The sequence below is a fragment of the Syngnathus floridae genome, chromosome 19 (genome assembly GCF_059516105.1).
Source record: "Syngnathus floridae isolate MCC-2025c chromosome 19, RoL_Sflo_1.0, whole genome shotgun sequence".
NCBI classification, from domain to species: domain Eukaryota; kingdom Metazoa; phylum Chordata; class Actinopteri; order Syngnathiformes; family Syngnathidae; genus Syngnathus; species Syngnathus floridae.
Genome location: NC_142431.1, coordinates 3,092,912 through 3,116,744, shown reverse-complemented (window position 1 = coordinate 3,116,744; position 23,833 = coordinate 3,092,912). Strand labels below are relative to the sequence as shown.

The window sequence follows — 23,833 nt, the reverse complement described above, 5'->3', positions numbered from 1 at the left end:
AAGGCACACCGGATTATAAGGCGCACCTTCAATGAATGGCCTATTTTAAAAATTTGTCCATATATAAGGCGCACCGGATTATAAGGCGCACCTTCAATGAATGGCCCATTTTAAAACTTTGTCCATATATAAGATAGATACATTTGGCCCGCGGGCCGGACTTTGGACACTCCTGCTATAGTGGCTCAATATTGATCCATATAAAAGGCGCACCTGATTATAAGGCGGCTTTTGAGAAAATTGGAGGTTTTTAGGTGCGCCTTATAGTGCGGAAAATACGGTACCTGTGGACGTATTGCAAGTGTGTGAGCTACAAAGCACCTTAAATGCAAAGAGATGCAAAAAAATTATTTAAAAAAACACATTTTGTCAGTGACAAAGCGTTAACCACAAATATAAATAAAAAATATTAAATCAAAGTCTGAGTTATTGCAAAAAACTTATCGCTTTTACCGCCCTAAGGTCCAACAAGCAGTTTCAGGCCGTGACAGTCAGGAAAAAACACTGCCGCACACCCAAACAAACGATTTGATTACCTAATGTCGGAAATCCGGCTGTTCTTATCGCAAAACAAGCCAAGCAGAAAAAAAAAAGATTTTCAACTGCCATTTGTAATGGAGTAAAACCGTCCATCTCACGATGCGAACACATGTTTTGGATTCAATTGAGGGACTTCACGCCATCCCTACAAGGACAGAACTTTTCCAGTTTCTCCTTGAGGAAGAAGATTGCGGTTTGTTTATTTTGACATCTCCACGGAAAAAAAAAAAAAAAAAAGACGCAGATTAAAGGAGAGCAAACAGCGCTCGTAGGCAACATTTCAGGCTTTGCTCTTTCCAAACACATCATCCTGTGTTCTCATGTCAGGGACACTCAACACTCTTCAGATATTCACTAGCACAGTCCAAGTTTTTGATTAAATCTTATTTCCTCATTCCACCTTAACCACGTTAAAAGCACGGAAAGAACGGTAGAAGATAAAAACTATTGTTCAGTCACTTTGCTGAAGGAAAATAAAAAATTGAATGGAATTAGCAAGTCTTCAGTTTTTTTTTTTTTTTATCATTATATTGGTTGTTTCATATCATCAGCCAAACCAGATAACAAATTGTATAACCTCCCTTTCGCCCCATTTTCCAGTAAATCCACATATTTTCATCAATTAACATGGGAAGTATCCAAAATAAGTTCCAGAAATTGCAGTCAATGTTTGTCTCTTTTGGACAACATGGTGGCACGTGTGGTTAGCACATCTGCCAAGCAGTCAGAGGTTGTGGCTTCCAACCTCAGCTTGCAATCAATTGAGCGTTTGGATTTTTTTTTTTGTCATGTTGTTATCACTGAATGTGGTTTTAATTAATTTAATTTAAATTTAAATGTAATTTATTTTAATTTAATTTTTTGTTTTTATTTTTACATTTAAGTTTTTTTTTTTGTTTTTTTTTTTGTCCAGTCACTTTGGTTAACAGCATATTTATCAAGACACAGATTGTTTTTTTTATTTAAGCGCCGGTGTCTGGTGGGGCCAACAATCAACATCTCTGTTTTATCAGCAGCAAAAACATTTAAGAACATTCAGTGTTTAATCTCAGCGAGGCTCCACTTCAGATTATAGCAATAAAGATAAAGTTGTATATCATATTTACATTTAATATCACTAAGAAGAATCTTGTAGATGCTAATCAATACTTTTTTTTAAACTTTTTTTTACTCCAACAACAAAGCCAACTCTAATGGGACCCGACGTCGCCATGGCAACAACAGATTATTTCAAATCAGCGTTGCATTAAATTGATTTTGAAGCCCTTATTATGAAATACAATTACCGCACAATGTTTTTATAACTTTGCACGTCACCTTTACATTTGTTTGATTGCGGTTTTGCCAAAAGTTTATACAACGTCCTCGACACAATACAATGGCCGACTGTGTGCATATCAACATCTAAGAGCTTCTCTTTTGGCTCTAGTCTATAGTTTGTGGTCATAACCCTGAAACAGCTCCCTGTGTTCCCCTCGAGTGTCCTGCATCGCATGGTTGCTCAGCAACTCCATCAACACCACCGTTAGTGCAAATCTGCTTTTTGTCAAGTGGGACTCGAGAGGAGGTACTAAACTAGATAGCCTGGGAGGTATTTATCACTCTGTTGTTGATATGTTTTAAAATAACCCACTTTTTAGCCAAAATAAACAACTTGCTGATACTAAGGAATGCAAATGACAGACTTGGGTACTCGATACTCGTGACCTTAATGAGGGCAAGCGACCCAGAAAATTGATGGATGGAATATTTGGGTTGCCCATTTTTTTGTTTGTTTTGTTTTTTAGGTCAGTCTGGGCAGCTAAGCAGGTTAATGTTTGTGTCTGGTTTGTTTTAATTATATTTTAATAAATTTAAAATTTAAATATTTTATTTTTGTTAGTTTTGTTTGTTATGAGGACCTCAGCCCCCCCCCCCCCCTCCTTTCTAATTTCTTTAGCCCACAAATGCCAATTGAAAGGCACAGATAGCAAATTAGAATTATTTAATATAAAAAAATATTTGGGAAGGGCTTTTAATGACATCCTGATGTTCCCATTTATGAAGATTGACAACAGGGAGCAATGTCAATGTCTGATGAGGGAGCCCCTCCTTGGTTGGAGGCTCTATTGAACCGTCACTTGCTCACTCATGCGCTAAATAGATCCTGAAAGGTCTTCTCACTCCCAACCTCCTAACCTGGTGACCATGACAGGGTCACCAGAGATCTTCTTAGACATGTTGTTAATGCAACAAGACAACAGTGATGTCATTAGAAAATAGTTCGGGGTTCTTGTGTGGTTCCAAGAATTACTTATGAGGTGTTTCATACAGATCTAATATTTCTCCGACTGATTATGAAGGAGTCTTTGCATTGCGTGACTCAACTGGCCATATGGTATGAAGAAAAATGCCCCCTTGATATTTATGAATGTTGCAAAGGTATGCCGGGAATGTGTATGTGGCAGGTGACCTTTCTATATCTCCAAATAAGGTCAGCTGACAACTGTTTATTGCCGGGTCACCACAGTTTGTGTTGGTTTATCCAAGGAATGTACGCAGAGCTATAAAGGGATGTTTGAAATTCTCAATAAGATATATTCATGTCGAACAAAAAACAAAATTTGGGGTTCTTAAAGTGTCCGATGTGCGTGTACGTTGTAATTTATTGGGTCTATAATCGTTCTCCATATTTAAAGAAGCAGTGATACATTTTATGGTTTTCATTCTTTCAAGTCAATAAATTTTAGCCTCAACTTAACCCGACCATTAATTTTTTTGGCCTATAGTCAAAGTTTTACGGCAATATTGCACGCAAAGCCAATGATTGTTTTTAATGTTTCTTTTAAAAACATCTAAAATGGACAGAGCGTTTTAAAGTTTTTTTTTTAATGCAAACACAAATTAAATCAAAACAACCTCTGGGCATCAATTACATCAGATGTTTGGGAACACCATCATGTCTATTTCCTCCTCTTCCTGCTGTGCTCTGGAATGTAAATGACATTGTCTATGGAAGTCTATAAAAAGAAGCTGGTGCGCCATGACCTGATAATAGACTGAAGATACATTCCTAGACATATTTAAGAGTTGCAGACTCAGCCCGTTGCATTTCATGTCTCTTGTAAAAAGTATCATGCCGAGTCATGAGTGCATTTAAGTGCATGCGCAACGTTCAGGTGCTTTTACGCGCACCTTGTGCACCATAATCTTTTTTGATGGAACGTGTGGATAAATTACTCACTCAGTCGTTTAATTTCTTTCAAGTTGTCAACAAGCAGTGGAAATCTCTCAGTTGTCATGAAGCACACTTAGTCGAAGAGTACACTCGTGCCCTGCACTTTAGTTTGCACCCAGACACCTCAATTCAACCATTACCTCAGGTTACTGTGTTTTGTCGACTCCTGGCGGTTCAAAACAGAACTGCATGCATTTAGTGACGTCCAGTTAATAGTACCTGTTTGTGATCAGGTTTTTATATACGCCCTACAAATCACAACACCCTGGCTTTATGAAACATAATCAGGCATAATTAAAATTAATATTTAATGTTAGATTATAACTTAATACTTAATACTGTATATTAATTGAATGAGTGCAACTGCAGGCACAATAATGTAAACACATGGATAAAACACTTAAATAGCATTTTTATTTATGGGAATTTGTAATGAATCTCTCTCTCTCTCTCTCTCCCTCGCTCTCTCTCTCTCTCTCTCTCTCTCTCTCTCTCCCTCTCTCTCTCCCCGATGGATGATAAACTCGACCCTTCTTTTCTCACACCTGATTGGACGAGGCCACTTGTTGGGAATGGCATTAAACTATTTAAATAGCACTTTGTCCCCCTTCAGCTTATAAGGGGCTTTTTATTGCGACTGATCACATTCAGAACTCATTTTTCTCCATAAAATGTCTAAATGTTGATGTCCAGTGGACCTTTCGTCTTATTTTCCCCCAAAATATTAGGCATACATACCAATTCCTAAGGATTATTTCTGGATTTTTATTATTTTTGTAATTTCCCCCTCTAATTTTTATCGATTCTTTGGATTTTTTTCTAAACAGGTGAGTAAATATTTGATTGGATGGAACAATGTTTGCATGAACTTGGATAAATTTATCATTTTACTTTATTATTTTTGTCTTAGTTGTCTCATCATGAAGCTGACGGGGATATTTTTGTTATTGATGCTTTGGACTTGTGAAGCAGCCAGAATAGCAGGTGATCCATTTGAACTTGAAATTTATTACTTGATGTTTGTTAAGAGGTTTTTTTTTCCTGTTGTAAAGAAAAGCAAATAATAAATATATTGAGCGTAATTTAAAATTATACAATCACAGAGAGTGGAGAAGACAACAGCGTGTACGACTTGTTCGAGTTGGTCCAAGTCCCTAAGAAGAACCACGGAGTGAATCAGGTGAAAGGAGATGATCCGTACAGCCCCGCCTACAAGATCCTCAACCCAGACCTGATCCCCCCGGTCCCCGAGCGCGCCCTCCGGGACCTGATCGACTCCATCCACGCCGAGAGGGGCTTCCTCTTGCTGCTCAACTTCAAGCAAGCCAAACGCACCCGGGGTAGCCTCCTGACCATAGAGAAGAAGGACGGTTCCGGTCCAGTGTTTGAAATCGTGTCCAATGGGAAGGCGAACACTTTGGACATTGTTTTCTCCACCGAGAAGAAGCAGCATTTGGTCTCCATCGAAGATGCCGATCTCGCCACTGGCCATTGGAAGAACATCACGCTGTTTGTGCAGGAGGACCGGGCTCAACTTTACGCAGGATGCGAGGAGGTCAACAACGCCGAGCTGGACGCGCCGATCCACAGCATCCTGACCCAGGAGACGCCTGCAAGTGCGCAACTCAGGATCGGGAAAGGAGCCGTGAAGGATCGGTTCATGGTGAATACGACACATTTAAAAAAACGGGAAAAGAGTAAAGACATTTACTTTTGCGCTGTCTTATCCACGTGCGTAAAAGTGTTCCAAGTGCGCAAAAATACGCAAACAGACGGAATATATCCTCGTGTGATAATGCATGCATGAAAACTAGGCTAAAAAAAGCGTCCCGTAAATATGCAAACGAGACTATAATGATTGATAAATAAAAATTGATAAATGAATGAAGTTGCGCAACATTTTATAGCTTAATTTGCACTCTCGTGTTTGCAGGGGGTCCTTCAAAACGTGCGCTTCGTTTTTGGAACAAGCTTGGACGCCATCCTCCGCAACAAGGGATGCCAAAGTTGTGAGTAATTTATCACGAGTATGTTTATCCTCCCACTCGCGTCCTGTCTGCTTTATGTCAACGCTATCATTTGCCCAAATATAATATTTGGCTGCATAAAAACGATTCCCCGGGGTGTCCTTAGCTGTGTAATGAAAATAAATCATCTCGCTTGAGTTGTAGGAGCACTTATTTCATGTGATGTGTGGTTTTGCTCTACCTCCAGCACCAGATTCAATGATCATCGAGAATCTTAATGGCTCCTCAGCTATCAGGACGGAGTACACTGGTCATAAAACCAAAGGTGAGGAATCTCTCATGTGGATACAACAAAGAAAGGAAACATGATTTTTTTTTCTGTCTTGAAGATCTGCAGATGGTCTGTGGCTTCTCCTGTGAGGACCTGGTCAGCATGTTCAAGGAGCTCAAGGGTCTTGGTGTGGTGGTCAAGGAGCTGTCCATTGAGCTCCGCAAACTGGTGAGCAGGAAACAACATGTTCAGCAAAAAAAAGTATCTAATTGTGCTTTTATTCGTTTGTCTTTTAGACAAATGAGAACAAGCTGATTAAAACTCGCATCGGCATCCATAGCGGAGTCTGCATCCATAACGGCATCGTGCACAAAAATCGGGACGAGTGGACCGTCGATGACTGCACCGAGTGCACTTGTCAGGTATGCCAGTTTCTTTTTAGGAGATGTTTGGCTCCATTCCCACCAGTAGAGGGACTGGTGCCAGCAGGGGTCTACATTTGCAGACACACACCTGGATTTTATTCTGGCATGCCAGACTTGGGGAATTCTTCCAAGAGGATTTTGTTGCACGGATCAAAATCACTCGGTTATGCAACAAGACTTCATTGTCCCTTTAGTGACATTTAAAAAAAAAACTTTGTAGTGCAAAACATAACCAACAATTTTTATTGCAGAACTCGGCAACGGTGTGTCGCAAGATCTCATGTCCCCTAATTCCGTGTGCTAACGCAACTGTTCCAGATGGAGAGTGTTGCCCACGCTGTGGAACACGTAAGCATTTTTTTTTATATTCAAAACGAATTTAAGGATACAATAGTATCATAAATATAATTTGAAATACCTCAGCAAACGTTAAGATTTTTTTTTTTTTTATAATGCAACAATTTATTTCCTATAATTATTTTTGTAAATACAAACCATGATAGGCTTCACTGTACAATTTAATTACAGCTACACAAACATGCCTTGCAGTACTATAAATGCTGTGTCAGCTAAAATCTGGAAGGGGTAGTCATTGAGACACAGCTCCAGTCATTCCCTAAAGAGATTCTGTGTAATTTCCCATATAAAAACCCACAAATATTTCCTTCCACATGTAAAGCTTTCTGTTCAAGAGAAAGTATGTTAATTTTAGAGATGACTTAAGTACGCTCATGTTGGAAAAAATAAAAGGGGTACTTATGTGTTTGGAACATTGGTGCTTTGTGTTCCAAAAACATCTTTGAATTCTTAAAGTTGAGATGGCTGCAATTTGACTAAATTGCTTCAAGTGGGGGAAAGAAAATTGACTGGTAAAGGCCTCATGTTAGTCATACCTGTGCCGAAAACCGGATTTATGTGGATCTCGGGAACTCGTCTCTGATTTTTCGTGCTCATTTAAGCTTGAGGGTGTTATGTTGGGGGATGCCACATTCTCTGCTACCTCTTTCATTGTGTCTTGCCGTCTCCCTCCTTTCTCAGCGAGCGACTATGCAGAGGACGGCTGGTCGCCGTGGTCTGAATGGACCCATTGTTCCGTGTCATGTGGGCGGGGCATCCAGCAGCGTGGACGATCTTGTGATCGTATCAATAATAACTGCGAGGGAACCTCCGTGCAAACTCGGGATTGTTACCTCCAGGAGTGTGATAAGCGCTGTAAGTTGGACCTAAAATGTAATACCGACTTTGGTTTCTAATATCTGCTTTTTCTTGGATGCTCAGTTAAACAGGATGGAAGCTGGAGTCATTGGTCACCGTGGTCCTCGTGCTCGGTTACCTGCGGGGCCGGTGTCATCACTCGAATCCGTCTCTGCAATTCCCCGACTCCCCAACTTGGAGGCAAGGACTGTGTGGGAGAAGGTCGCCAAACGGAAAAGTGTCAAAAGTCTTCATGCCCGAGTCAGTTTCGAATCTCCTCGTACTTGTAAGCTCATTTCTCGAACAACAAAAGCAAATCAAACCTTGTGTTCATCAGTTAACGGCAACTGGGGACCCTGGTCGCCGTGGGATACGTGCACCGTTACATGCGGAGGCGGAGCCCAAATTCGTAAACGCCTATGCAATGACCCCGCGCCACAATTCAACGGCAAAGACTGCGTTGGTGACGGGAAAGAAACTCAGACCTGCAACAAGCAAACATGTCCAATTGGTGAGGAACTGGATCTTTAGACCAAAACATACCCAGTTATATGTACCCAACCTTGATCTTTGTTTCCAGATGGATGCCTATCAAATCCTTGTTTCGCTGGGGCCAAGTGCACCAGTTTTCCTGACGGCTCCTGGAAGTGTGGAAAATGTCCCGTAGGTTATACCGGCAATGGAATCAAATGTAAAGACCTTGATGAGGTAAACATTTCACCAAATACCGTATTTTCCGCACTATAAGGCGCACTGGATTATAAGGCGCACTTGAGAAAATTGGAGGTTTTTAAGTACGCCTTATAGTGCGGAAAATGCGGTACTTCTTTCCTGGTTGCATCTGCTGTCACTTATATTTCAACAATCAACAAAACAGTGCAAGGAGGTTCCCGATGCTTGCTTCGAGTTCAACGGCGTGCACCGCTGTGAGAACACAAATCCCGGCTACAATTGTCTTCCCTGCCCACCGCGTTACTCAGGACCTCAACCGTTCGGTAAAGGTGTGGAGCAAGCCGCTGCTACCAAACAGGTATGGACAAAAAATAATCGACAGGATGTGGATTTCGATTTTGCAACCCTGATTCCCTTTTACAGGTGTGCTCTCCTCGAAACCCATGCCTGGATGGAAGCCACAACTGTAACAAGCACGCACGCTGTAACTACCTCGGGCATTTCTCGGAACCGATGTTCCGATGCGAGTGCAAACCAGGCTATGCTGGCAATGGACACATTTGTGGAGAAGACACCGATCTGGATGGTTGGCCCAATGCGGACTTGGTTTGCGTGGAGAATGCCACCTACCACTGCAAAAAGGTAAGTAGAAAGTTATCAAACGATATTTTCGTATCGATGGCTGATCGTTCTGTGAATCCAGGACAACTGCCCCAACCTGCCCAACTCCGGACAAGAAGATTACGATAAAGACGGGATTGGAGATGCTTGTGACATTGATGATGACGACGATGGCATTCCTGATGACAGAGTGAGTAGCGGTGCAACTGACTACGGTTTTTATGTTCATCATTCATGTGCAATGGATAGAAGGCGGGGCTCGGAGGGGAAAGCAAATGTTTTCCCTGGCCGAAAACTCAAATTCTATCACCGAGGTACGAGTCTGAAGGGACTCGACTGTGCGCAAATTCCAAGTGACCTAAAAATAAAGCACCTTTTCATTCCATGGACCTCCTTCTTTCTAAATAGATGCACTCAGTCAGTCTGAAGGCAGATGACGAGAACCTGCACCTGAATACATACCCATAAAAACATCTCTTGATCACCCACACAGGACAACTGCCCGTTCATCTTCAACCCGAGGCAGTACGACTACGACCGAGACGACGTCGGCGATCGTTGTGACAACTGTCCTTATAATAGCAACCCCGACCAAACCGACACGGACAACAATGGAGAAGGAGACGCCTGCGCTGTGGACATCGATGGAGATGGTAAGAAGTACGAATCCAAGGGGGGTTTTTGGAATAACTCTGTTCATTTTCCAGGTATACTTAATGAAAAGGACAACTGTCCCTATGTGTACAATGTGGACCAGAGAGACACAGATTTGGACGGGGTCGGAGATATGTGCGATAACTGCCCTCTGGAACATAACCCCGATCAGGTATGTGTGGACTCCTCCTTCCTCTTTTCCTTCCAACAATACACATTCACTCATTCCGTCGATTCACACGCCAGACAGGGTGAGAGAGTTTGAAAAAAGAGTGAGACACTAGATGGTGTCAGTCTGGGCTGGAGTAAATCCCACGTAGAGCTCAAGGGCACATCCGTTCAAAAGGGCGTGGAGGGAGTCAGGGGTCTTTTTAATGGGCTATTGATGGGGTTAAAAAAAAAAAAAAAGAGCTCTCAGCGGGATATTATAGCTCAATGCACCTGTGCTATGCTACACTGGGAAGAAGGAATGCAACGGACAAGGGTGCTTGAAAATTTTCAAGGCAAGTCTAGACATGGAGTAAAAACGCAATTTACCCAAATTGTCCTCGAGCAGAAATTTTGAAGACATACTCTTTATCCCGACAATCCTAATCGATCATTTTGCATTCCAGGTGGATTCAGATGATGATCGTGTAGGAGATAAGTGTGACAGCAACCAGGATATTGATGAGGACGGACACCAGAACAATCTGGACAACTGCCCGTACATCCCCAATGCTAATCAGGCTGATCACGACAAGGACGGCAAAGGAGACGCGTGTGACCACGACGACGACAACGACGGAATCCCGGATGATAAGGACAATTGCAGACTGGCACATAATCCCGACCAGGTTGACTCAGATGGTGAGGACGATGAAAATGGGGATTGAAATCGAATGTGCATACCCAATCGTTTTCTTTTTGCAGGTGATGGCCGTGGAGATGCGTGTAAAGACGATTTTGACCAAGATAATGTTCCAGATATCTACGACGTGTGTCCAGAGAACTTTGACATTAGCGAAACAGATTTCCGCAAATTCCAAATGGTTCCTCTAGACCCTAAAGGCACTTCCCAGATCGATCCCAACTGGGTGGTTCGTCACCAGGGTAAAGAACTCGTTCAAACCGTCAACTGTGACCCTGGAATTGCTGTTGGTAAGTAAAAATATTATTATGATTCATTAAATGTTCTCTAACTTGAGTCTTCTTCTCTAGGATATCATGAGTTCAATGCCGTGGACTTCAGTGGGACCTTCTTCATCAACACCGAGAGGGATGATGACTACGCCGGCTTTGTGTTTGGTTACCAGTCGAGCTCCAGGTTCTATGTGGTCATGTGGAAGCAGATCACTCAGACCTACTGGTCCAACAAACCCACAAAAGCCCAAGGCTACTCTGGCTTGTCAATCAAAGTGGTCAATTCCACCACTGGCCCAGGAGAACATCTCAGGAATGCCCTGTGGCATACCGGGAATACCCCAGGACAGGTAGAGTGTTCATTCTCGTGACTGATGACATCTTCATGAGGATTAGAAGATAATTTTTGCCTGCTTTAGGTCCGCACCCTCTGGCATGACCCTAAGAATGTCGGATGGAAAGATTACACCGCCTACAGATGGCATCTGATCCACAGACCAAGAACGGGCCTTATCAGGTGGGCAGATGAATAAATTGAAGGTCCGATGGATTTTATCATTGCTCACCAACATCTTCCCACTCAGGGTTGTCATGTACGAAGGAAAGAAGATCATGGCAGATTCTGGTAGCATCTATGACAAAACATATGCCGGTGGTAGGCTAGGTCTTTTTGTCTTCTCCCAGGAGATGGTTTACTTCTCAGACCTCAAGTATGAGTGTAGAGGTAAGGACTTTGGTCTCCATGAATTATTCAGTGGAACCTCCATGTCATACTTCATTTTTTCCTTTCTTTTCACAGATGGATAAACGCACAGCGCTAGAAGTTCTGAGGAATGCACCTTTTAGTAGTATGAACTATTTTTTTATTCTCTCATTAAATCCAGGGACTGAATTATCTCCACAATGCTTTCTTGTGCAATGCGTGCAAGAGCATGTGGGCGGCCTTAGGGGTAACGTGAAGCCGCTTTGGGCCCAAAACCAAATGGCTGAGTACCGTTTGAGGATCAGAGTGGCCCTTCTCCTCCACCCTTCCGCGAGAGTGGGGAAAGCTGGAGAGAAAAAGGAAAATATTCCCCTCCCTCCCTCCCACCTTTGCCTGTAGGACACCGGCACCTTTCTGTCCCAGCTCTCCTTACTTTCTGAAAGACCTCATTCATTTCTGTGCGACTCGAGCTCCCCGTAGACAACTATGCACTTCCAAACTTTTTTTTTTTTTTTAACATCCTCTCAGCTTTTTCTCTTCAGCCTTCCTCACCTTCTCACCCTCCAGATGGACATCCCAAAGAAAAGACTGAGTATATATATTCCATTTGCTTTACCAGGTTGCACAGATAGTTTTGGAGGACTCAGATGATGGCAGCAGGAACATTTTAGGAATCTGTTATAGTGTTTGCGTTCATGCTTGTGCGTACCTAAGACTCCACGAAAACCCGAGAAAAGGAGAAATATTATCCAAAAATCAACATAGTACAATATGCAAAATGGAATTATGTTAGTCCTGAATTGTTTAACAACTCTCAGGTAAAATGAGCATCTTGTAAAAAAAGAAAAAAAAAAGAAAAAATAGTCTGCAATCCCTCCATCATGTCAATAAGACTTATTAATTTCATCTTTTGAGGTTTGAATTTGGTATGATGTAAATACATGTAATTTATTGACTCTTGCCTACAGTGTAGGCAAAAAAAAAAATACTTTGAAAAAGTACAAAATTTATCTGATAAAGAAAATTAGGAGTCATCAGGTTTCAGAAACTGGATGTGTTGCTCTTATCAAATCCAAATTCGCATCAAATAATTCTGTTTTGGTTTTGATACAACTATTTCGCATGTAGCGAAACTAATTAAATGATATACACATATTACCTCATGCAGTTGATCAACACATTTATTTTTCCTTGAAAGAATTGTAAATTGAATAACAACCGGCTCCCAAAATGACCCCAGCAAGAATGCCAGTAAAATGGGAGATTTCTTCTTCTTCTTTTTAATTAAAGAATATTTTTTGCTTTATCGTATCTGTCCAGTGCTGTTTTTAGCAGATAAATTATTGTTGTTTTTGTTCTTAGCAGTTTGTAAGAGGTCAATGAGCGTGTGTAGATAAATGCTATTTAAATAATTTATCGGGATTCGTTGCCGTGCAAAAGGGCACCGATCCATCTGTATAAACGGTTTGCACACTGAGGTGAGGATGTTGTATTCGTTACCATTTTTATTTTGGGGGGGGGAGGTGGGAGGGGTGTGGGTTTTGTTTATCAATATTATCATTATTTTTGTACAATTAGTTTTGCTTGTCTGTAAACATGTTCTTAGTTGTAAAAATGCTCCGATGCTGTTTTTTTTTTTTTTTTAATTCATGATTATTTTGTAACGTACTTCAAGATAATAAATAGTTAAAAGTCTCATGATGGTGTGTATGCTTTTTTTGTTAAAGTCGTGTTGGTAAGACCCAGATAGAATTGCATCGTCAAGTCTCGAGGTGATGAAGGCCACATGAGGAATGTAACATCCACTTCTACATTTTAACTTCAGCGACCAGGTGAGCACGTTCGACAAGACTGATCTTGTGCTTCGGGATGGCCAAGGTCAAACTATTTCAAGTTCATTGTCACAAGTGCCGTCCAAGGGAAGTCAAATACACCAATCGGGCTCGCCGTAATGGCCGCTGCAGTTCTCACACAGGTTCGCCTGTGTTTACTTTTGCACCATTTAAGGCTTCAATGGAAGAGAGTAGCGACCTTTGAACTTTATCATCCCAGTGAAAGTCGAACACAATCTGTTGCAGGATTGTAAAATAAAAAAAAATCCAAAAACCTTTACAGGCAATTAAGGTTGTAATAGTGACAGCCTTGCAAAAAAAATCGGGAAAAAAATCTGCAAATCATACCACATATTTTTATCTTTGCTTGATGGCGAGAATTTAAAAAGAGAACAGAGTGTACTATTTCGCAACCTTCCGGTCCACACACCCAAACACCTCCTTAAATAATGATAGAGCCGAGCTGCAAAAGACCCACCCGATTACCGCCAAGGTTCTTTCATATTCCTTTAAAAAGACCCCCCCCCCACCACCACCCAGTCAACGAACGATCAGCCTTGTTGGACCAAATTGCTGATGAATGAAACAGAAGTCTTATTTAGCTCCTGTAATTCTCACAAAGAAGCAAACGGACTGCGGGGCTACCGGACTGACCTCAAACTGCCTGCGTGTTGTGTTAAGAGGAGGACCCCCCGTACCACCACCAAATACCACCACCTTTGCACATGAAGGGACACCACCTGAATATACAGAATTTGACACTCAGATAATATGAAGTTGCTGAAAATAAACCTGGAATTTTTTTTTTTTTTTTCGGCCTTACTTGTTCGTATTTGGTTCTAAAGGATGTGAAAACACCAAAATGATGAAAGTGAAAATAGTCGTTAAATTGCATAATTGTAAAATGTTAGAAAAGATCTTGAGCCGTCTGAGGTTCGAAACTGGTCTACAGTGACTTGGTTGTTGCATCAAGTTGTTAGACCTGATCATGTTTCCATGTGGTAGCATTGTGCCTATTTGCATTTTCTGAAATTTTGATTATATGGGGGAGGAAAAAACAACAATGGTGAGGCCTTTTTGTAAGACCATTTAAGCTCCATTTAGGGCTGAGAACAACAACTTTGAGAAGGGAAGATATTCTGAGGATGTGGAACCTGCCAGAATTTTGTCCAGTATCTTATTTCTCCCATGTAAAAAAAAAAAAAAAAGTCATAACCCTAAGTCAACCTGCAAATATCTGAATATTGTCAATTTTATTTTCAACAGAATCTCATCATAATATATCCTTTTGTCTTGGAAAAATCTGCTCTCTAGCCTCCATCCAACAAAAAGCACCCCCCCCCCCCCCCCCGACACGATCACAGTGCATTTAAGTCAACTGGAAACAGATGAAAGATGACGGAGAGAATGGAGGAAGAAGAAAAGGCTTTTCATTTCCTGCTGTGAGGACGCCGTGCTACTGTTGGGCTGATCCAGCGACTCTTCCATCCCATCTGGCCTTGACCTTGTATTATGTTACATCACCACTGCAGACGTCAGCACAGCATCTTACCCCATCATCAATAATGTTCGAACGTAGAAAAATCAATTTAATTAAAAAGTGAATGGAAGTTCATGAATGAAGGCCAAAAAGAGTTTGCAATAAGTGACGCCGACAACCTCGTCAGCCAAGCCAGAGGAAGTCCTCTGCGTTTTTTTGACCACTAACTCGCCCTCAGTCTCCACACAAAGGTGCGAAATATTAGGGATAGCTGCTGCAGACACATTTTCACACCACTAGCAAACCCCCCTCCACAAGCCACATGTTGTGCATGAGGCCAAGATGGAAATAACTCAACTTTTGTGTTGCGCGTGTGCGTGGGGTGATGTCGGATATAAGCGGAAATTGATTTGAAATTTGTCGATGCAAAAACTCAATATATAAATAATCATGACGAAGAGGATGTTGAGTTGCAACAATACTAGAAACAGAAGCAATGAACTAGGAAAGACTGAACGAAACCAGGTCACTAAATCCAAGCAAACTGGTTAGACAACAAGGATCACCTGGATGACACACCAAAGGCCGAGTAAGCTAATTGGCAAACGCAAGGCTGGCAAGAAACGGAATGAATGGAAAGAAATACCGTATTTTCCGCATTATAAGGCGCATCGGATTATAAGGCGCACTGTTGGCTTTTGAGAAAATTGGAGGTTTTCAGGTGCACCTTATAGTGCGGAAAATACGGTACAGAAAGAAGGTAATTAGACCAAACGGGAAAACATGATCAAAACCAAAATCATGACATCTTGAGCTGAAAGGTTAGTTGCAACCACCATGTCATCGGATGCCATTTTACATTCAGTCTTGCTACCACGAAAGATCTTGTTAGTGCAAAGCGCCTTTGATTCGAATCTCTTTGAATAGTTGAGGTAAATATGCTTCACTTGTCCGAGCCAGGAAAGAAATGACGGAGAAGAAGCAAAGTTCCAACGTCTGCATGAGCCTCAGAGGAGTGACTGATGTGGGCATTCGTACTGTGACAAGCCAGCTTTCCACTTCCAAGTGCCAAAGTCTTCCACAACCTCGTGCCATGCTATGTGGGACAGTCAGCTTTGGAGAATGTGGATGGAGGTGCTTTCTGCAAATGTGCTTAACTGGCACTTAGCAGCCCATCTGATAGAAGAACTGGATAGTAAATGCAAAACCTTTGGTGCCATTGCACCTGTGGGATTCGATCCAACAAGTCCTGACAGGGGTGATGAGAAACGTGAAAAGTATCGGGTTCCCTCGGACCCATTTGCGATCCTCCATCGGGTACGCGGGACAAAAGGAGCACAGAAACCAAAGCTCGGAGAGAAGAATAGAGGCCTTTCTCCGGCCGAGCCAACCGGCTGTTGTGCACCTTGGAGAAGCTCTCAACACCGAGGGCAGATGGAATAGCTTGATAATGGACACTCCTCCGCTGGGTCCCCTTCAGCCTCAGAGGCAAGGGAGGCATTTTTGTGTTGATGTGTGAATTTTCCCCCGTTGCTGAGTCACAACAAACACTTTCAAGGCGGTGTAACGCAAATTTAGAAAGTGCGAAAAGCACCGTCATCCCGTCATTCCATTTTTGCTGATCTACTAAATCCATCTCGTTAAATCTCACGGTATTTTGCAGGTTGACAAATAGAGATGTCGGGTCAGGTGAGCGGAACGCTCAGGGAATGCGTGGAATGCTTGAGGAACACATTTGATTTATAGTAAGCCAACCTGCTGAGAGAAGATCTGGGAAATATCAATTGATGATCATTTATCCGTCTTTTTCTGTTTCGCTTCACTAGTTTCGAATCGAGTGGCGAAGACGTGCACACTGAAGACTTTCACACAGCGATAAAGTCTACTTTCCTGCAGATTTCCTTGAGCTTATGATTACTGAACTAATTACAGACATTCCATGGATTATTTACAGACTCCGGCTCAGAACGTGTCCGTCTAAAAGAACAGTGGGCTCCTTATACGGTGTTGCAGCTGCACATGTACACAAAGAATACACAGGTTGGTCTAACAAGTATGGAAACGTGTTTGGAGACATTTATAATCATTTGGAGTGGATGTATAAATTTCAAGGACAATACAATATTTTTTTTGTGTAAAAAATCTTTTTCAAATGAGACATGCAAGGATGAAAAGTGCTGTAGTGGTACAGTCCAATTCAGTGTCTTTCATTTAGCACCAGACAAAATATATATGGAGGCTGAGAGTTTGAATACAATTCAAGTAAGTATTGTGAGTACCATATTTTCCGCACTATAAGGCGCACCTAAAAACCTCCAATTTTCTCAAAAGTCAACAGTGCGCCTTATAATCCAGTGCGCCTTATATATGGACCAATATGGATTCGTGGATGAGGACTAATTTATTAAAGTAAGCTTTACGTGTTTATTTTGTGTGTTGTGTGATATTAACATTTGAGCAACGTTGAGTTATTGATATATTGTTTTCACTATTTCGAGTGTTACTATATTGCAATTGCATTAACGTTTGAGCAACGTTGAATTATTTATTTTATAATCCGGTGCGCCTTATATATGAACAAAGTTTTAAAATGGGCCATTCATTAAAGGTGCGCTTTATAATCCTTATAGTTCGGAAAATACAGTATATATTGTTTTTGTTTCGAACTGAAAGTTTGTGCAAATTTTCGGCCCTTCCCATCAATTATCCAATTATGGTATTTAGTATTTTCGAGCCCAAAGTGAACAACGTCATCCTTAAGATTTTTTTTTTTTTCCTCGATATAAATTGTTGATATTTTTATCTGTTCTCCACCTCCTGTAATTATATTGTTGAACTTTTCAAGTGTTCCGCTCACTTAGCCAGCATGTAGTTATGTTGTTATCTACACAACTGTTTCGGAAGCATGACAACCACAAAAAAACATTCTCTGGCTTTTTCCAGTGCCTCAATGCTCCAGGTTGTATCGAATCCAATTAACTAACCAAATATTTAAAAAAGTCAAGTTTACATCCTGTCACATCAATTAATCCATTTCAAACGGTTGTGCAATCGAGATACAACATTTCCGTCAAGACAAATTAGTCCCCTGTATAAAGTGTAATCTAACACAGCCATCTTGTTGCCCGTGATTATCAGTGTGGAAATGATCGTTTCAAATCTGTAGCTATCGTGTCTCGAGTTAAGCGGGACATGTTGAAAGCAGTGGGTGGTTTTCAGTGGACCACAAATAAGCTTTCGATGGGTCATAAGAGCTAAAAACAAAACAGCTGTGGGTCTGAAACGGGTGGTCCACGCCTCTTGGCAGACAGCACACACTGTGAAAAGTACAAACTAGCTATTTCGCTCGAGTTCTTCTACAAAGTAAAATGGGATCGTTTTGTTCGGAAAGCAACGGTGCAATAGTTGGCGTAACATTTTATTACAATTTGTAACAGAGCAGTGAGACAAGGCTCAGTCTAAATATTGTAGAAAAAAAACTATACCGTATTTTCCGCACTATAAGGCGCACTGGATTATAAGGCGCACCTTCAATGAATGGCCCATTTTAAAACTTTGTCCATATATAAGGCGCACCGGATTATTTGTCCTTTATTTGAATCGCATCTGTAGATAGATAGATAGATAGATAGATAGATAGATAGATAGATAGATAGATAGATAGATAGATAGATAGATAGATAGATAGATAGATAGATAGATAGATAGATAGATAGATAGATAGATACTTTGCGGGCCACTTAAAATGATGTGGCGGGCCGTATCTGGCCCCCGGGCCTTGAGTTTGACACCTGCGTTTTAGATAGATAGATAGATAGATAGATAGATAGATAGATAGATAGATAGATAGATAGATAGATAGATAGATAGATAGATAGATAGATAGATAGATAGATAGATTATAATTATATAAAAGTATAAAAAAATAAAAAATTATATAGGAATATAAAAATACAAAATAATTATATATAATAATAATATATAATAAAATATAATATATAGTAAAAATAACTAATAAAATCGTGTTTGCAGCTAATGCGAGAGAGAGCAAGAGCATCTGTTTCCTTCTCTCTGCCAACTGTCTGGGAATGCCTGGGGGAACTCCTAATGTCGGGCTTCTGGATGGCCTGCATGCAGTTAAAATCCAATATGGTTGGCGCAGAGTAGCCAGACTGGGTGTGCATTGTGCAGGTGTGATCTGTTTTGAGTGACCACTCAATTAATGTGTGTGTGATGCCGCGAGTTCAGGTGGTGAATGTGTGCAAATAGAAAACACAGACGCTGCATTTTATCTCAAGGTAATGGTTAACCCAAATCGTTCCTTTTTTTGTATATAAGGCATAAAAAAAGCTTATATAAGTAAGCCCAAGTGAAACTTGGAACTAAAAATATGCTGTGGAAGCAGCAAATATTTAAAGCAGAGTAAAGCCACAGGTTGAACTTGCACTATTGGACGGCATAAAGTTTCAAAAACATTTTGATTTGATGTCACTACGGTTACGTTATTTTATATTTTTCCATCATAAAAGAGTTCAGTCGTGAACTTTTTTCAACCAAGCCTGAATTGAACCCCCTAATCTGCAACAGGAAGTGTTTTGTCTCAGAAAAATAACCCTCTTAAATAAGATTAAGGCCTTTTGTTTCAAGGTACACATAAAAAAAAAAAAAAAATGCAAAATGTCCTTCTTCTTAAAGGATAGAATCAAAACAAGGAGTTTGAAAAATTCGCTCCACTTCATCACCGAGGAGTATCGTAATCTGCAGGGTGTCACAATGACACAAAACAAAATTACACCGTGAGAGTCTAATACAGATTAAGTGAAAGATTAGCACGTTAGCTACTGTAGCACCACGACTAAGGAGATTTAGTCACTGAGGTGCACAAACGGTTATTAATCAAAACAAAGGGTCATTTAAAAGTAGACAATTTCTGTCTGTAAACAAGCACTTTACGATATCTCCTAATCGAGTGACGTAACTTGGTAGTTAGGTAACAACTGACCAGCATTGATTAGTTTAGTTGCTCACAATCTAGATAAAAAAGCATTTGCAATCATGAAAATAATTTTAGGTTTGACCCATGGTTTTAGTATGTGACCAAAAATGATCATCGCGCTACGATAAAAGGTAATTTTATCTTGGATGATTCATTTTTGTATATTGAGAGATTTTTCAAAGGTTGCAATAATGTGGGGAAGACAACTTTGCCAATTCCCATGCAAGAATGCAAACTCACCAATGTCAGAGTATGGAGAAATCAGGTCACTAATCGTCTTTTGTCGCCTGGTGACATTCCTTGTGTTCCGCCCTGGCAACCAGGACTTAGAGAAGCATTGGGATTTTGTTTGACAGCCATGTCACCTCCCATTGGAGACCCCCTTGGGCTGTGTTTGGGTGAGGGGCCAGAAGCAGACGCGATCTCATATCAGACCAAACAATGTTGTCCAGCCAGCATTTATAATGGCTATTCTGAAGACATTCAAAACAAGGAAGCACATTTGATTAACGAGCTGGACTTTTTCATCCACTTGACAACTCAAAGACTGATTGAGTCCATCAATCCAAATCTTGAACAATGGACTCTTTCAAAATCTGCAAGTTCCAGTTTCAAGTATCAAACTTCTCAATCGCAATAATAATAAAAAGGTCCAGAAAGTGAGAAACCTGCCAGTTTGGTTTTAGCCACAGGTGTTTCTAATTAACCGGCAGGTATATATGGGCGGAGCTTATTTCAATTAATGAGAAGCATGTGTACAAATGTGACTTAAGTCAAACTGTGGCAGTGTTTTTACTTTCTTTTTATACTTTGATACCTCTGAGCAAGTTTTACTCAAATGACATTTATGCCAAAATTTAGAGACTTGTTTTTATTTTTATTTTTTTTAAGTGGCCATGTTGTCTGGCTTTCTCTCCATGCACACACTCAAGGCAGACAACAAGTCACTCTAAGTCACTTTTGCTAGCACCAAACTCACTTTGGCTGTCACACCAGACTTTTTTTGTGCAGGTGTACCCACTAAACTTTTCACTGAGTGTATATGCAGCTGTTCTCAAACATTTTTTACCATCAGCTCAGCAAACAAAAAAAAAAAATTAACAAGAGCCTTCATGTTCCTATGATTAGAGAGTTTGGAAAGACTCTCAAAATAGACGCCGAGGCTCCTGACTCAAAATATCCCTCGAGTCAATGTGTAGCTCCAGTTTGACCAGCAGAGGGCTGTTTCATGTTGTACTGACTTATTCCCGTCCACAAGCTCATGATAAACACTTCCATTCCGCAATTCTAAAGACATAGTAGAAGAAACCGTGATTATAGCCTCCGGAGTGTTGTGTATATATATCTCCACTGGGAGGGAGGGACTTCCTGATAACCACAGCGTCTCTTTTCTGACTCCATTCTCACATGACCTGTGAGGTGAACTGCAACTTCAGGACTTACAGGAGACGTCCTTCCTGTGTCTCCTTAGCATCATCATTTTTGAGACCCACCTATCCTGTTTCAACCATCATTACATTTCCACCAGAGAGTAAATTTATACCTTGCATAGACGATATGCATCGTGAGGTTCAATGAATATTATAATTTGCTTCGGGTTAAAATGCAATACATCACTTTCATGTCATTTTTACCACTGTGACCACATTTGAAAAGTAAATCTGAGCATAGCAATCCACCATGACATGACGCGACAGGGGACAAATTATGAGTGTGAGTGCCAAAACCGCAACATCAGGGCCAAATTTGAAGCGTTGGGGTTGCCATGTCCCGAGGGGAAACAAAAGGATGTAACAGGGCAGTGAGACAAGGCTCAGTGTAAATATTGTAGAAAAAAACTGTACCGTATTTCCCGCACTATAAGGCGCACCGGATTATAAGGCGCACCTTCAATGAATGGCCCATTTTAAAACTTTGTAAAAGTTTTTAGGTGCGCCTTATAGTGCGGAAAATACGGTGTTTGTATCTCATCTAAGGATTCTAATTGCTCCTTGTGTTGAGTTTGTCGCAAGTTAAAAGTTTTTTTTTAAACTGCATACTTTCCAGTGAACTTCTGAGGTTTACAAGTTTCCATTCTTTATGGAACCACTGAGGTATTTTGGGGGGGGAAGGTGATGTTTTTAAATACTAAAAAACAAAAAAAGATCACATTTCTCTCAGGTTGAAAGAGTCTCTTTACATTTTTATTTGTCATGTCTGGTCATCATTATAGCATGAAAGCGAAAATAACGTTAGAGCTCCATCCAATGTGTTTAATACGTTGCAGATCTACACGGGAACGGTCTGACTTTGTTCTTACGGAAATTTTGGCTACTTCCTTTGGCTTTGCAATCAAGCACACCTTTTCACATTGTTCCTCGATCAGAACAAGGTGCACCCTTTTGTTACACCGCAGACATTGAACGCTTTGTAGAGCGTCGCGGTTGAAGCCGTCGTCACGTGCCGAGGAAAGATTCTCGATGAGTGCGACTGCCAACACACTCTGAAGTGGAAGCCACATGCAGCTGAAGCTTAAATAAACACGACAAGTAGCCCTGCACACTGTTTGCCATGGATGTGACTTTCATTAGCACTTTGAAGCCAACTACTGGCTACTTTCATTCTTACAACAACAAACAATGGAATTCATTCACTCACCCTAACCCTAACCCTACCACCTAAATTAAATTTACTTTGTCATTCCCAAAGTATAATTTATGACAAACTCTTAAAAATGCTTTAATTTACCTTTACAGTAATTATGAGAAGGTATGAACTTTGACCTCATTTTAAACTGTAGAACCTCATAAAAGATATTTTTTTCCACGTAGCTACAAGTTGAGCCAGAGCAGATACAGATGGCGGTGTCATCCACTTCCTATTTCTATTTCAAGTCAAACAAGTTAACCATCCATTATCGTCAAATGTCTCCATTAAATCATAACTTGCTTATACCGTATTCCCCATGGGCCTCAAAATTGCCACATTTATGACAAGACACATAACCGCATAGCTCGACATTTAATACACGAGCGCTTCCAAAAGCCTTGCGGGTATCCGCATGTAAATTTACAACCTAGCAGCTCGTTTTCCAATAATTAGATTTGTGCTGAGTCAACAATCTGTGAAAGACGATACTAAATAGGGAAATAGATCATTCAGGGATCTAAATACCTGATCAGGGTATATCAATGCAAATTCTAAGTTGGGATTTATATGCCTTTTATTGTTAAACATATAGCGGTGACTGACATTTTGATGACAGGGCGTGATGTCTAAATGTGGCCGGGAGAGTGGAGTCCTGAGGGCGGCCTCGTCTCCCATTTGATAAACCGCGGTGGGATACTGGATTAAAGGCCGAGGGTTGGTATAGGGGTGAGGAACGTATTTCGTGGGAAGCCAGTCAAACAGTGGCTGTATAAGTACTGACGTCACCATCAGGGCTTGCAATGGAGTTTCTTATTTCATGTATGATGAAGATTAAACTTCAATGCATATGTCCCCAAACTGAATATCTTCTGTGAAGCTGCATTTGTTTTTGTCTGTATTATTTTTTTCAAGTTACCGTATTGTCCGCTCTATAAGGCGCACCTAAAAACCTCCCATTTTCTCAAAAGCCTTCTTATAATCAGGTGCGCCTTATGGACCAATATTGAGCCACTACAGCAGGCGTGTCCAAAGTCCGGACATGCCAAAGTTTGTGGACAAAGTTTTAAAATGGACAAAGTTTTAAAATGGGCCATTCATTGAAGGTGCGCCTTATAATCCGGTGCGCCTTATATATGGACAAAGTATTAAAATGGGCCATTCATTGAAGGTGCGCCTTATAATCCGGTGCGCCTTATAGTGCGGAAAGTACGGTACTCCTGTGTCATCAAGGAATGGAGGTCCTCCCTTGAGCATGTGTTTTTTTTTACAAATATTGAGTGTACAAGGAAACAAGAAGAAAAATCAAAATAATACAGCGGTAAAGGCTCGGGCATTACCCTCACACTTCTTGTTTGTTGTGTCTCCATGAAGATTTAAAAATCCGGACCTATCATTATGGTTAATGGTTAATTGGTTACTTCCAGGATGCGGTCAGAGTCGTACACTCATCGGATAAGCGTGACTTCATCGTCACGGATTCAAGTAAACATAAACAAAATCTGGACGTCAAC

At 40.9% G+C, this 23,833-nt stretch overlaps 1 protein-coding gene and 2 long non-coding RNA genes across 6 annotated transcripts in view; 1 reads left to right on the top strand and 2 right to left on the bottom strand.

Moving 5' to 3' along the window:
* Window positions 1–3,891, bottom strand: part of LOC148381649 (uncharacterized) — a 20,214-nt gene extending 16,323 nt beyond the window's left edge. For both annotated transcript variants that reach the window (XR_015854359.1, XR_015854360.1), the window contains exon 1: window positions 3,764–3,891. This is a non-coding gene — a long non-coding RNA (uncharacterized LOC148381649). The remainder of the gene's footprint in view (window positions 1–3,763) is intronic.
* The window catches only part of thbs1b (thrombospondin 1b), a 13,470-nt gene extending 457 nt beyond the window's left edge, over window positions 1–13,013 (top strand). The window contains exons 1-23 of one of the 2 annotated variants that reach the window (XM_088361694.1): window positions 4,359–4,584; window positions 4,668–4,741; window positions 4,861–5,420; window positions 5,691–5,766; window positions 5,972–6,049; window positions 6,114–6,223; window positions 6,292–6,417; window positions 6,672–6,768; window positions 7,459–7,632; window positions 7,699–7,875; window positions 7,952–8,125; window positions 8,195–8,322; window positions 8,492–8,644; window positions 8,710–8,928; window positions 8,990–9,097; window positions 9,401–9,560; window positions 9,615–9,733; window positions 10,176–10,410; window positions 10,474–10,701; window positions 10,762–11,033; window positions 11,103–11,200; window positions 11,268–11,407; window positions 11,483–13,013. In XM_088361694.1, the coding sequence (XP_088217820.1) occupies window positions 4,678–4,741; window positions 4,861–5,420; window positions 5,691–5,766; window positions 5,972–6,049; window positions 6,114–6,223; window positions 6,292–6,417; window positions 6,672–6,768; window positions 7,459–7,632; window positions 7,699–7,875; window positions 7,952–8,125; window positions 8,195–8,322; window positions 8,492–8,644; window positions 8,710–8,928; window positions 8,990–9,097; window positions 9,401–9,560; window positions 9,615–9,733; window positions 10,176–10,410; window positions 10,474–10,701; window positions 10,762–11,033; window positions 11,103–11,200; window positions 11,268–11,407; window positions 11,483–11,490 (3,504 nt within the window). In that variant the 5' untranslated portion in view covers window positions 4,359–4,584; window positions 4,668–4,677 and the 3' untranslated portion in view covers window positions 11,491–13,013. Of the gene's footprint in view, window positions 1–4,358; window positions 4,585–4,667; window positions 4,742–4,860; window positions 5,421–5,690; window positions 5,767–5,971; window positions 6,050–6,113; window positions 6,224–6,291; window positions 6,418–6,671; window positions 6,769–7,458; window positions 7,633–7,698; window positions 7,876–7,951; window positions 8,126–8,194; window positions 8,323–8,491; window positions 8,645–8,709; window positions 8,929–8,989; window positions 9,098–9,400; window positions 9,561–9,614; window positions 9,734–10,175; window positions 10,411–10,473; window positions 10,702–10,761; window positions 11,034–11,102; window positions 11,201–11,267; window positions 11,408–11,482 lie in introns of those variants that run through there. The other variant, XM_088361695.1, reaches the window with a different exon arrangement.
* LOC148381647 (uncharacterized) lies at window positions 6,310–23,833 on the bottom strand. Of its 2 annotated transcripts, XR_015854358.1 has the most exons (5): window positions 23,660–23,833; window positions 19,935–20,167; window positions 8,177–8,255; window positions 7,938–8,099; window positions 6,310–7,822 (listed from the first exon to the last, which is right to left on the bottom strand). It is a non-coding gene; the product is annotated as an uncharacterized LOC148381647 (long non-coding RNA). The 2 variants fall into 2 exon arrangements; XR_015854357.1 differs by lacking the exon at window positions 23,660–23,833 and having other exon boundaries at window positions 19,935–20,406.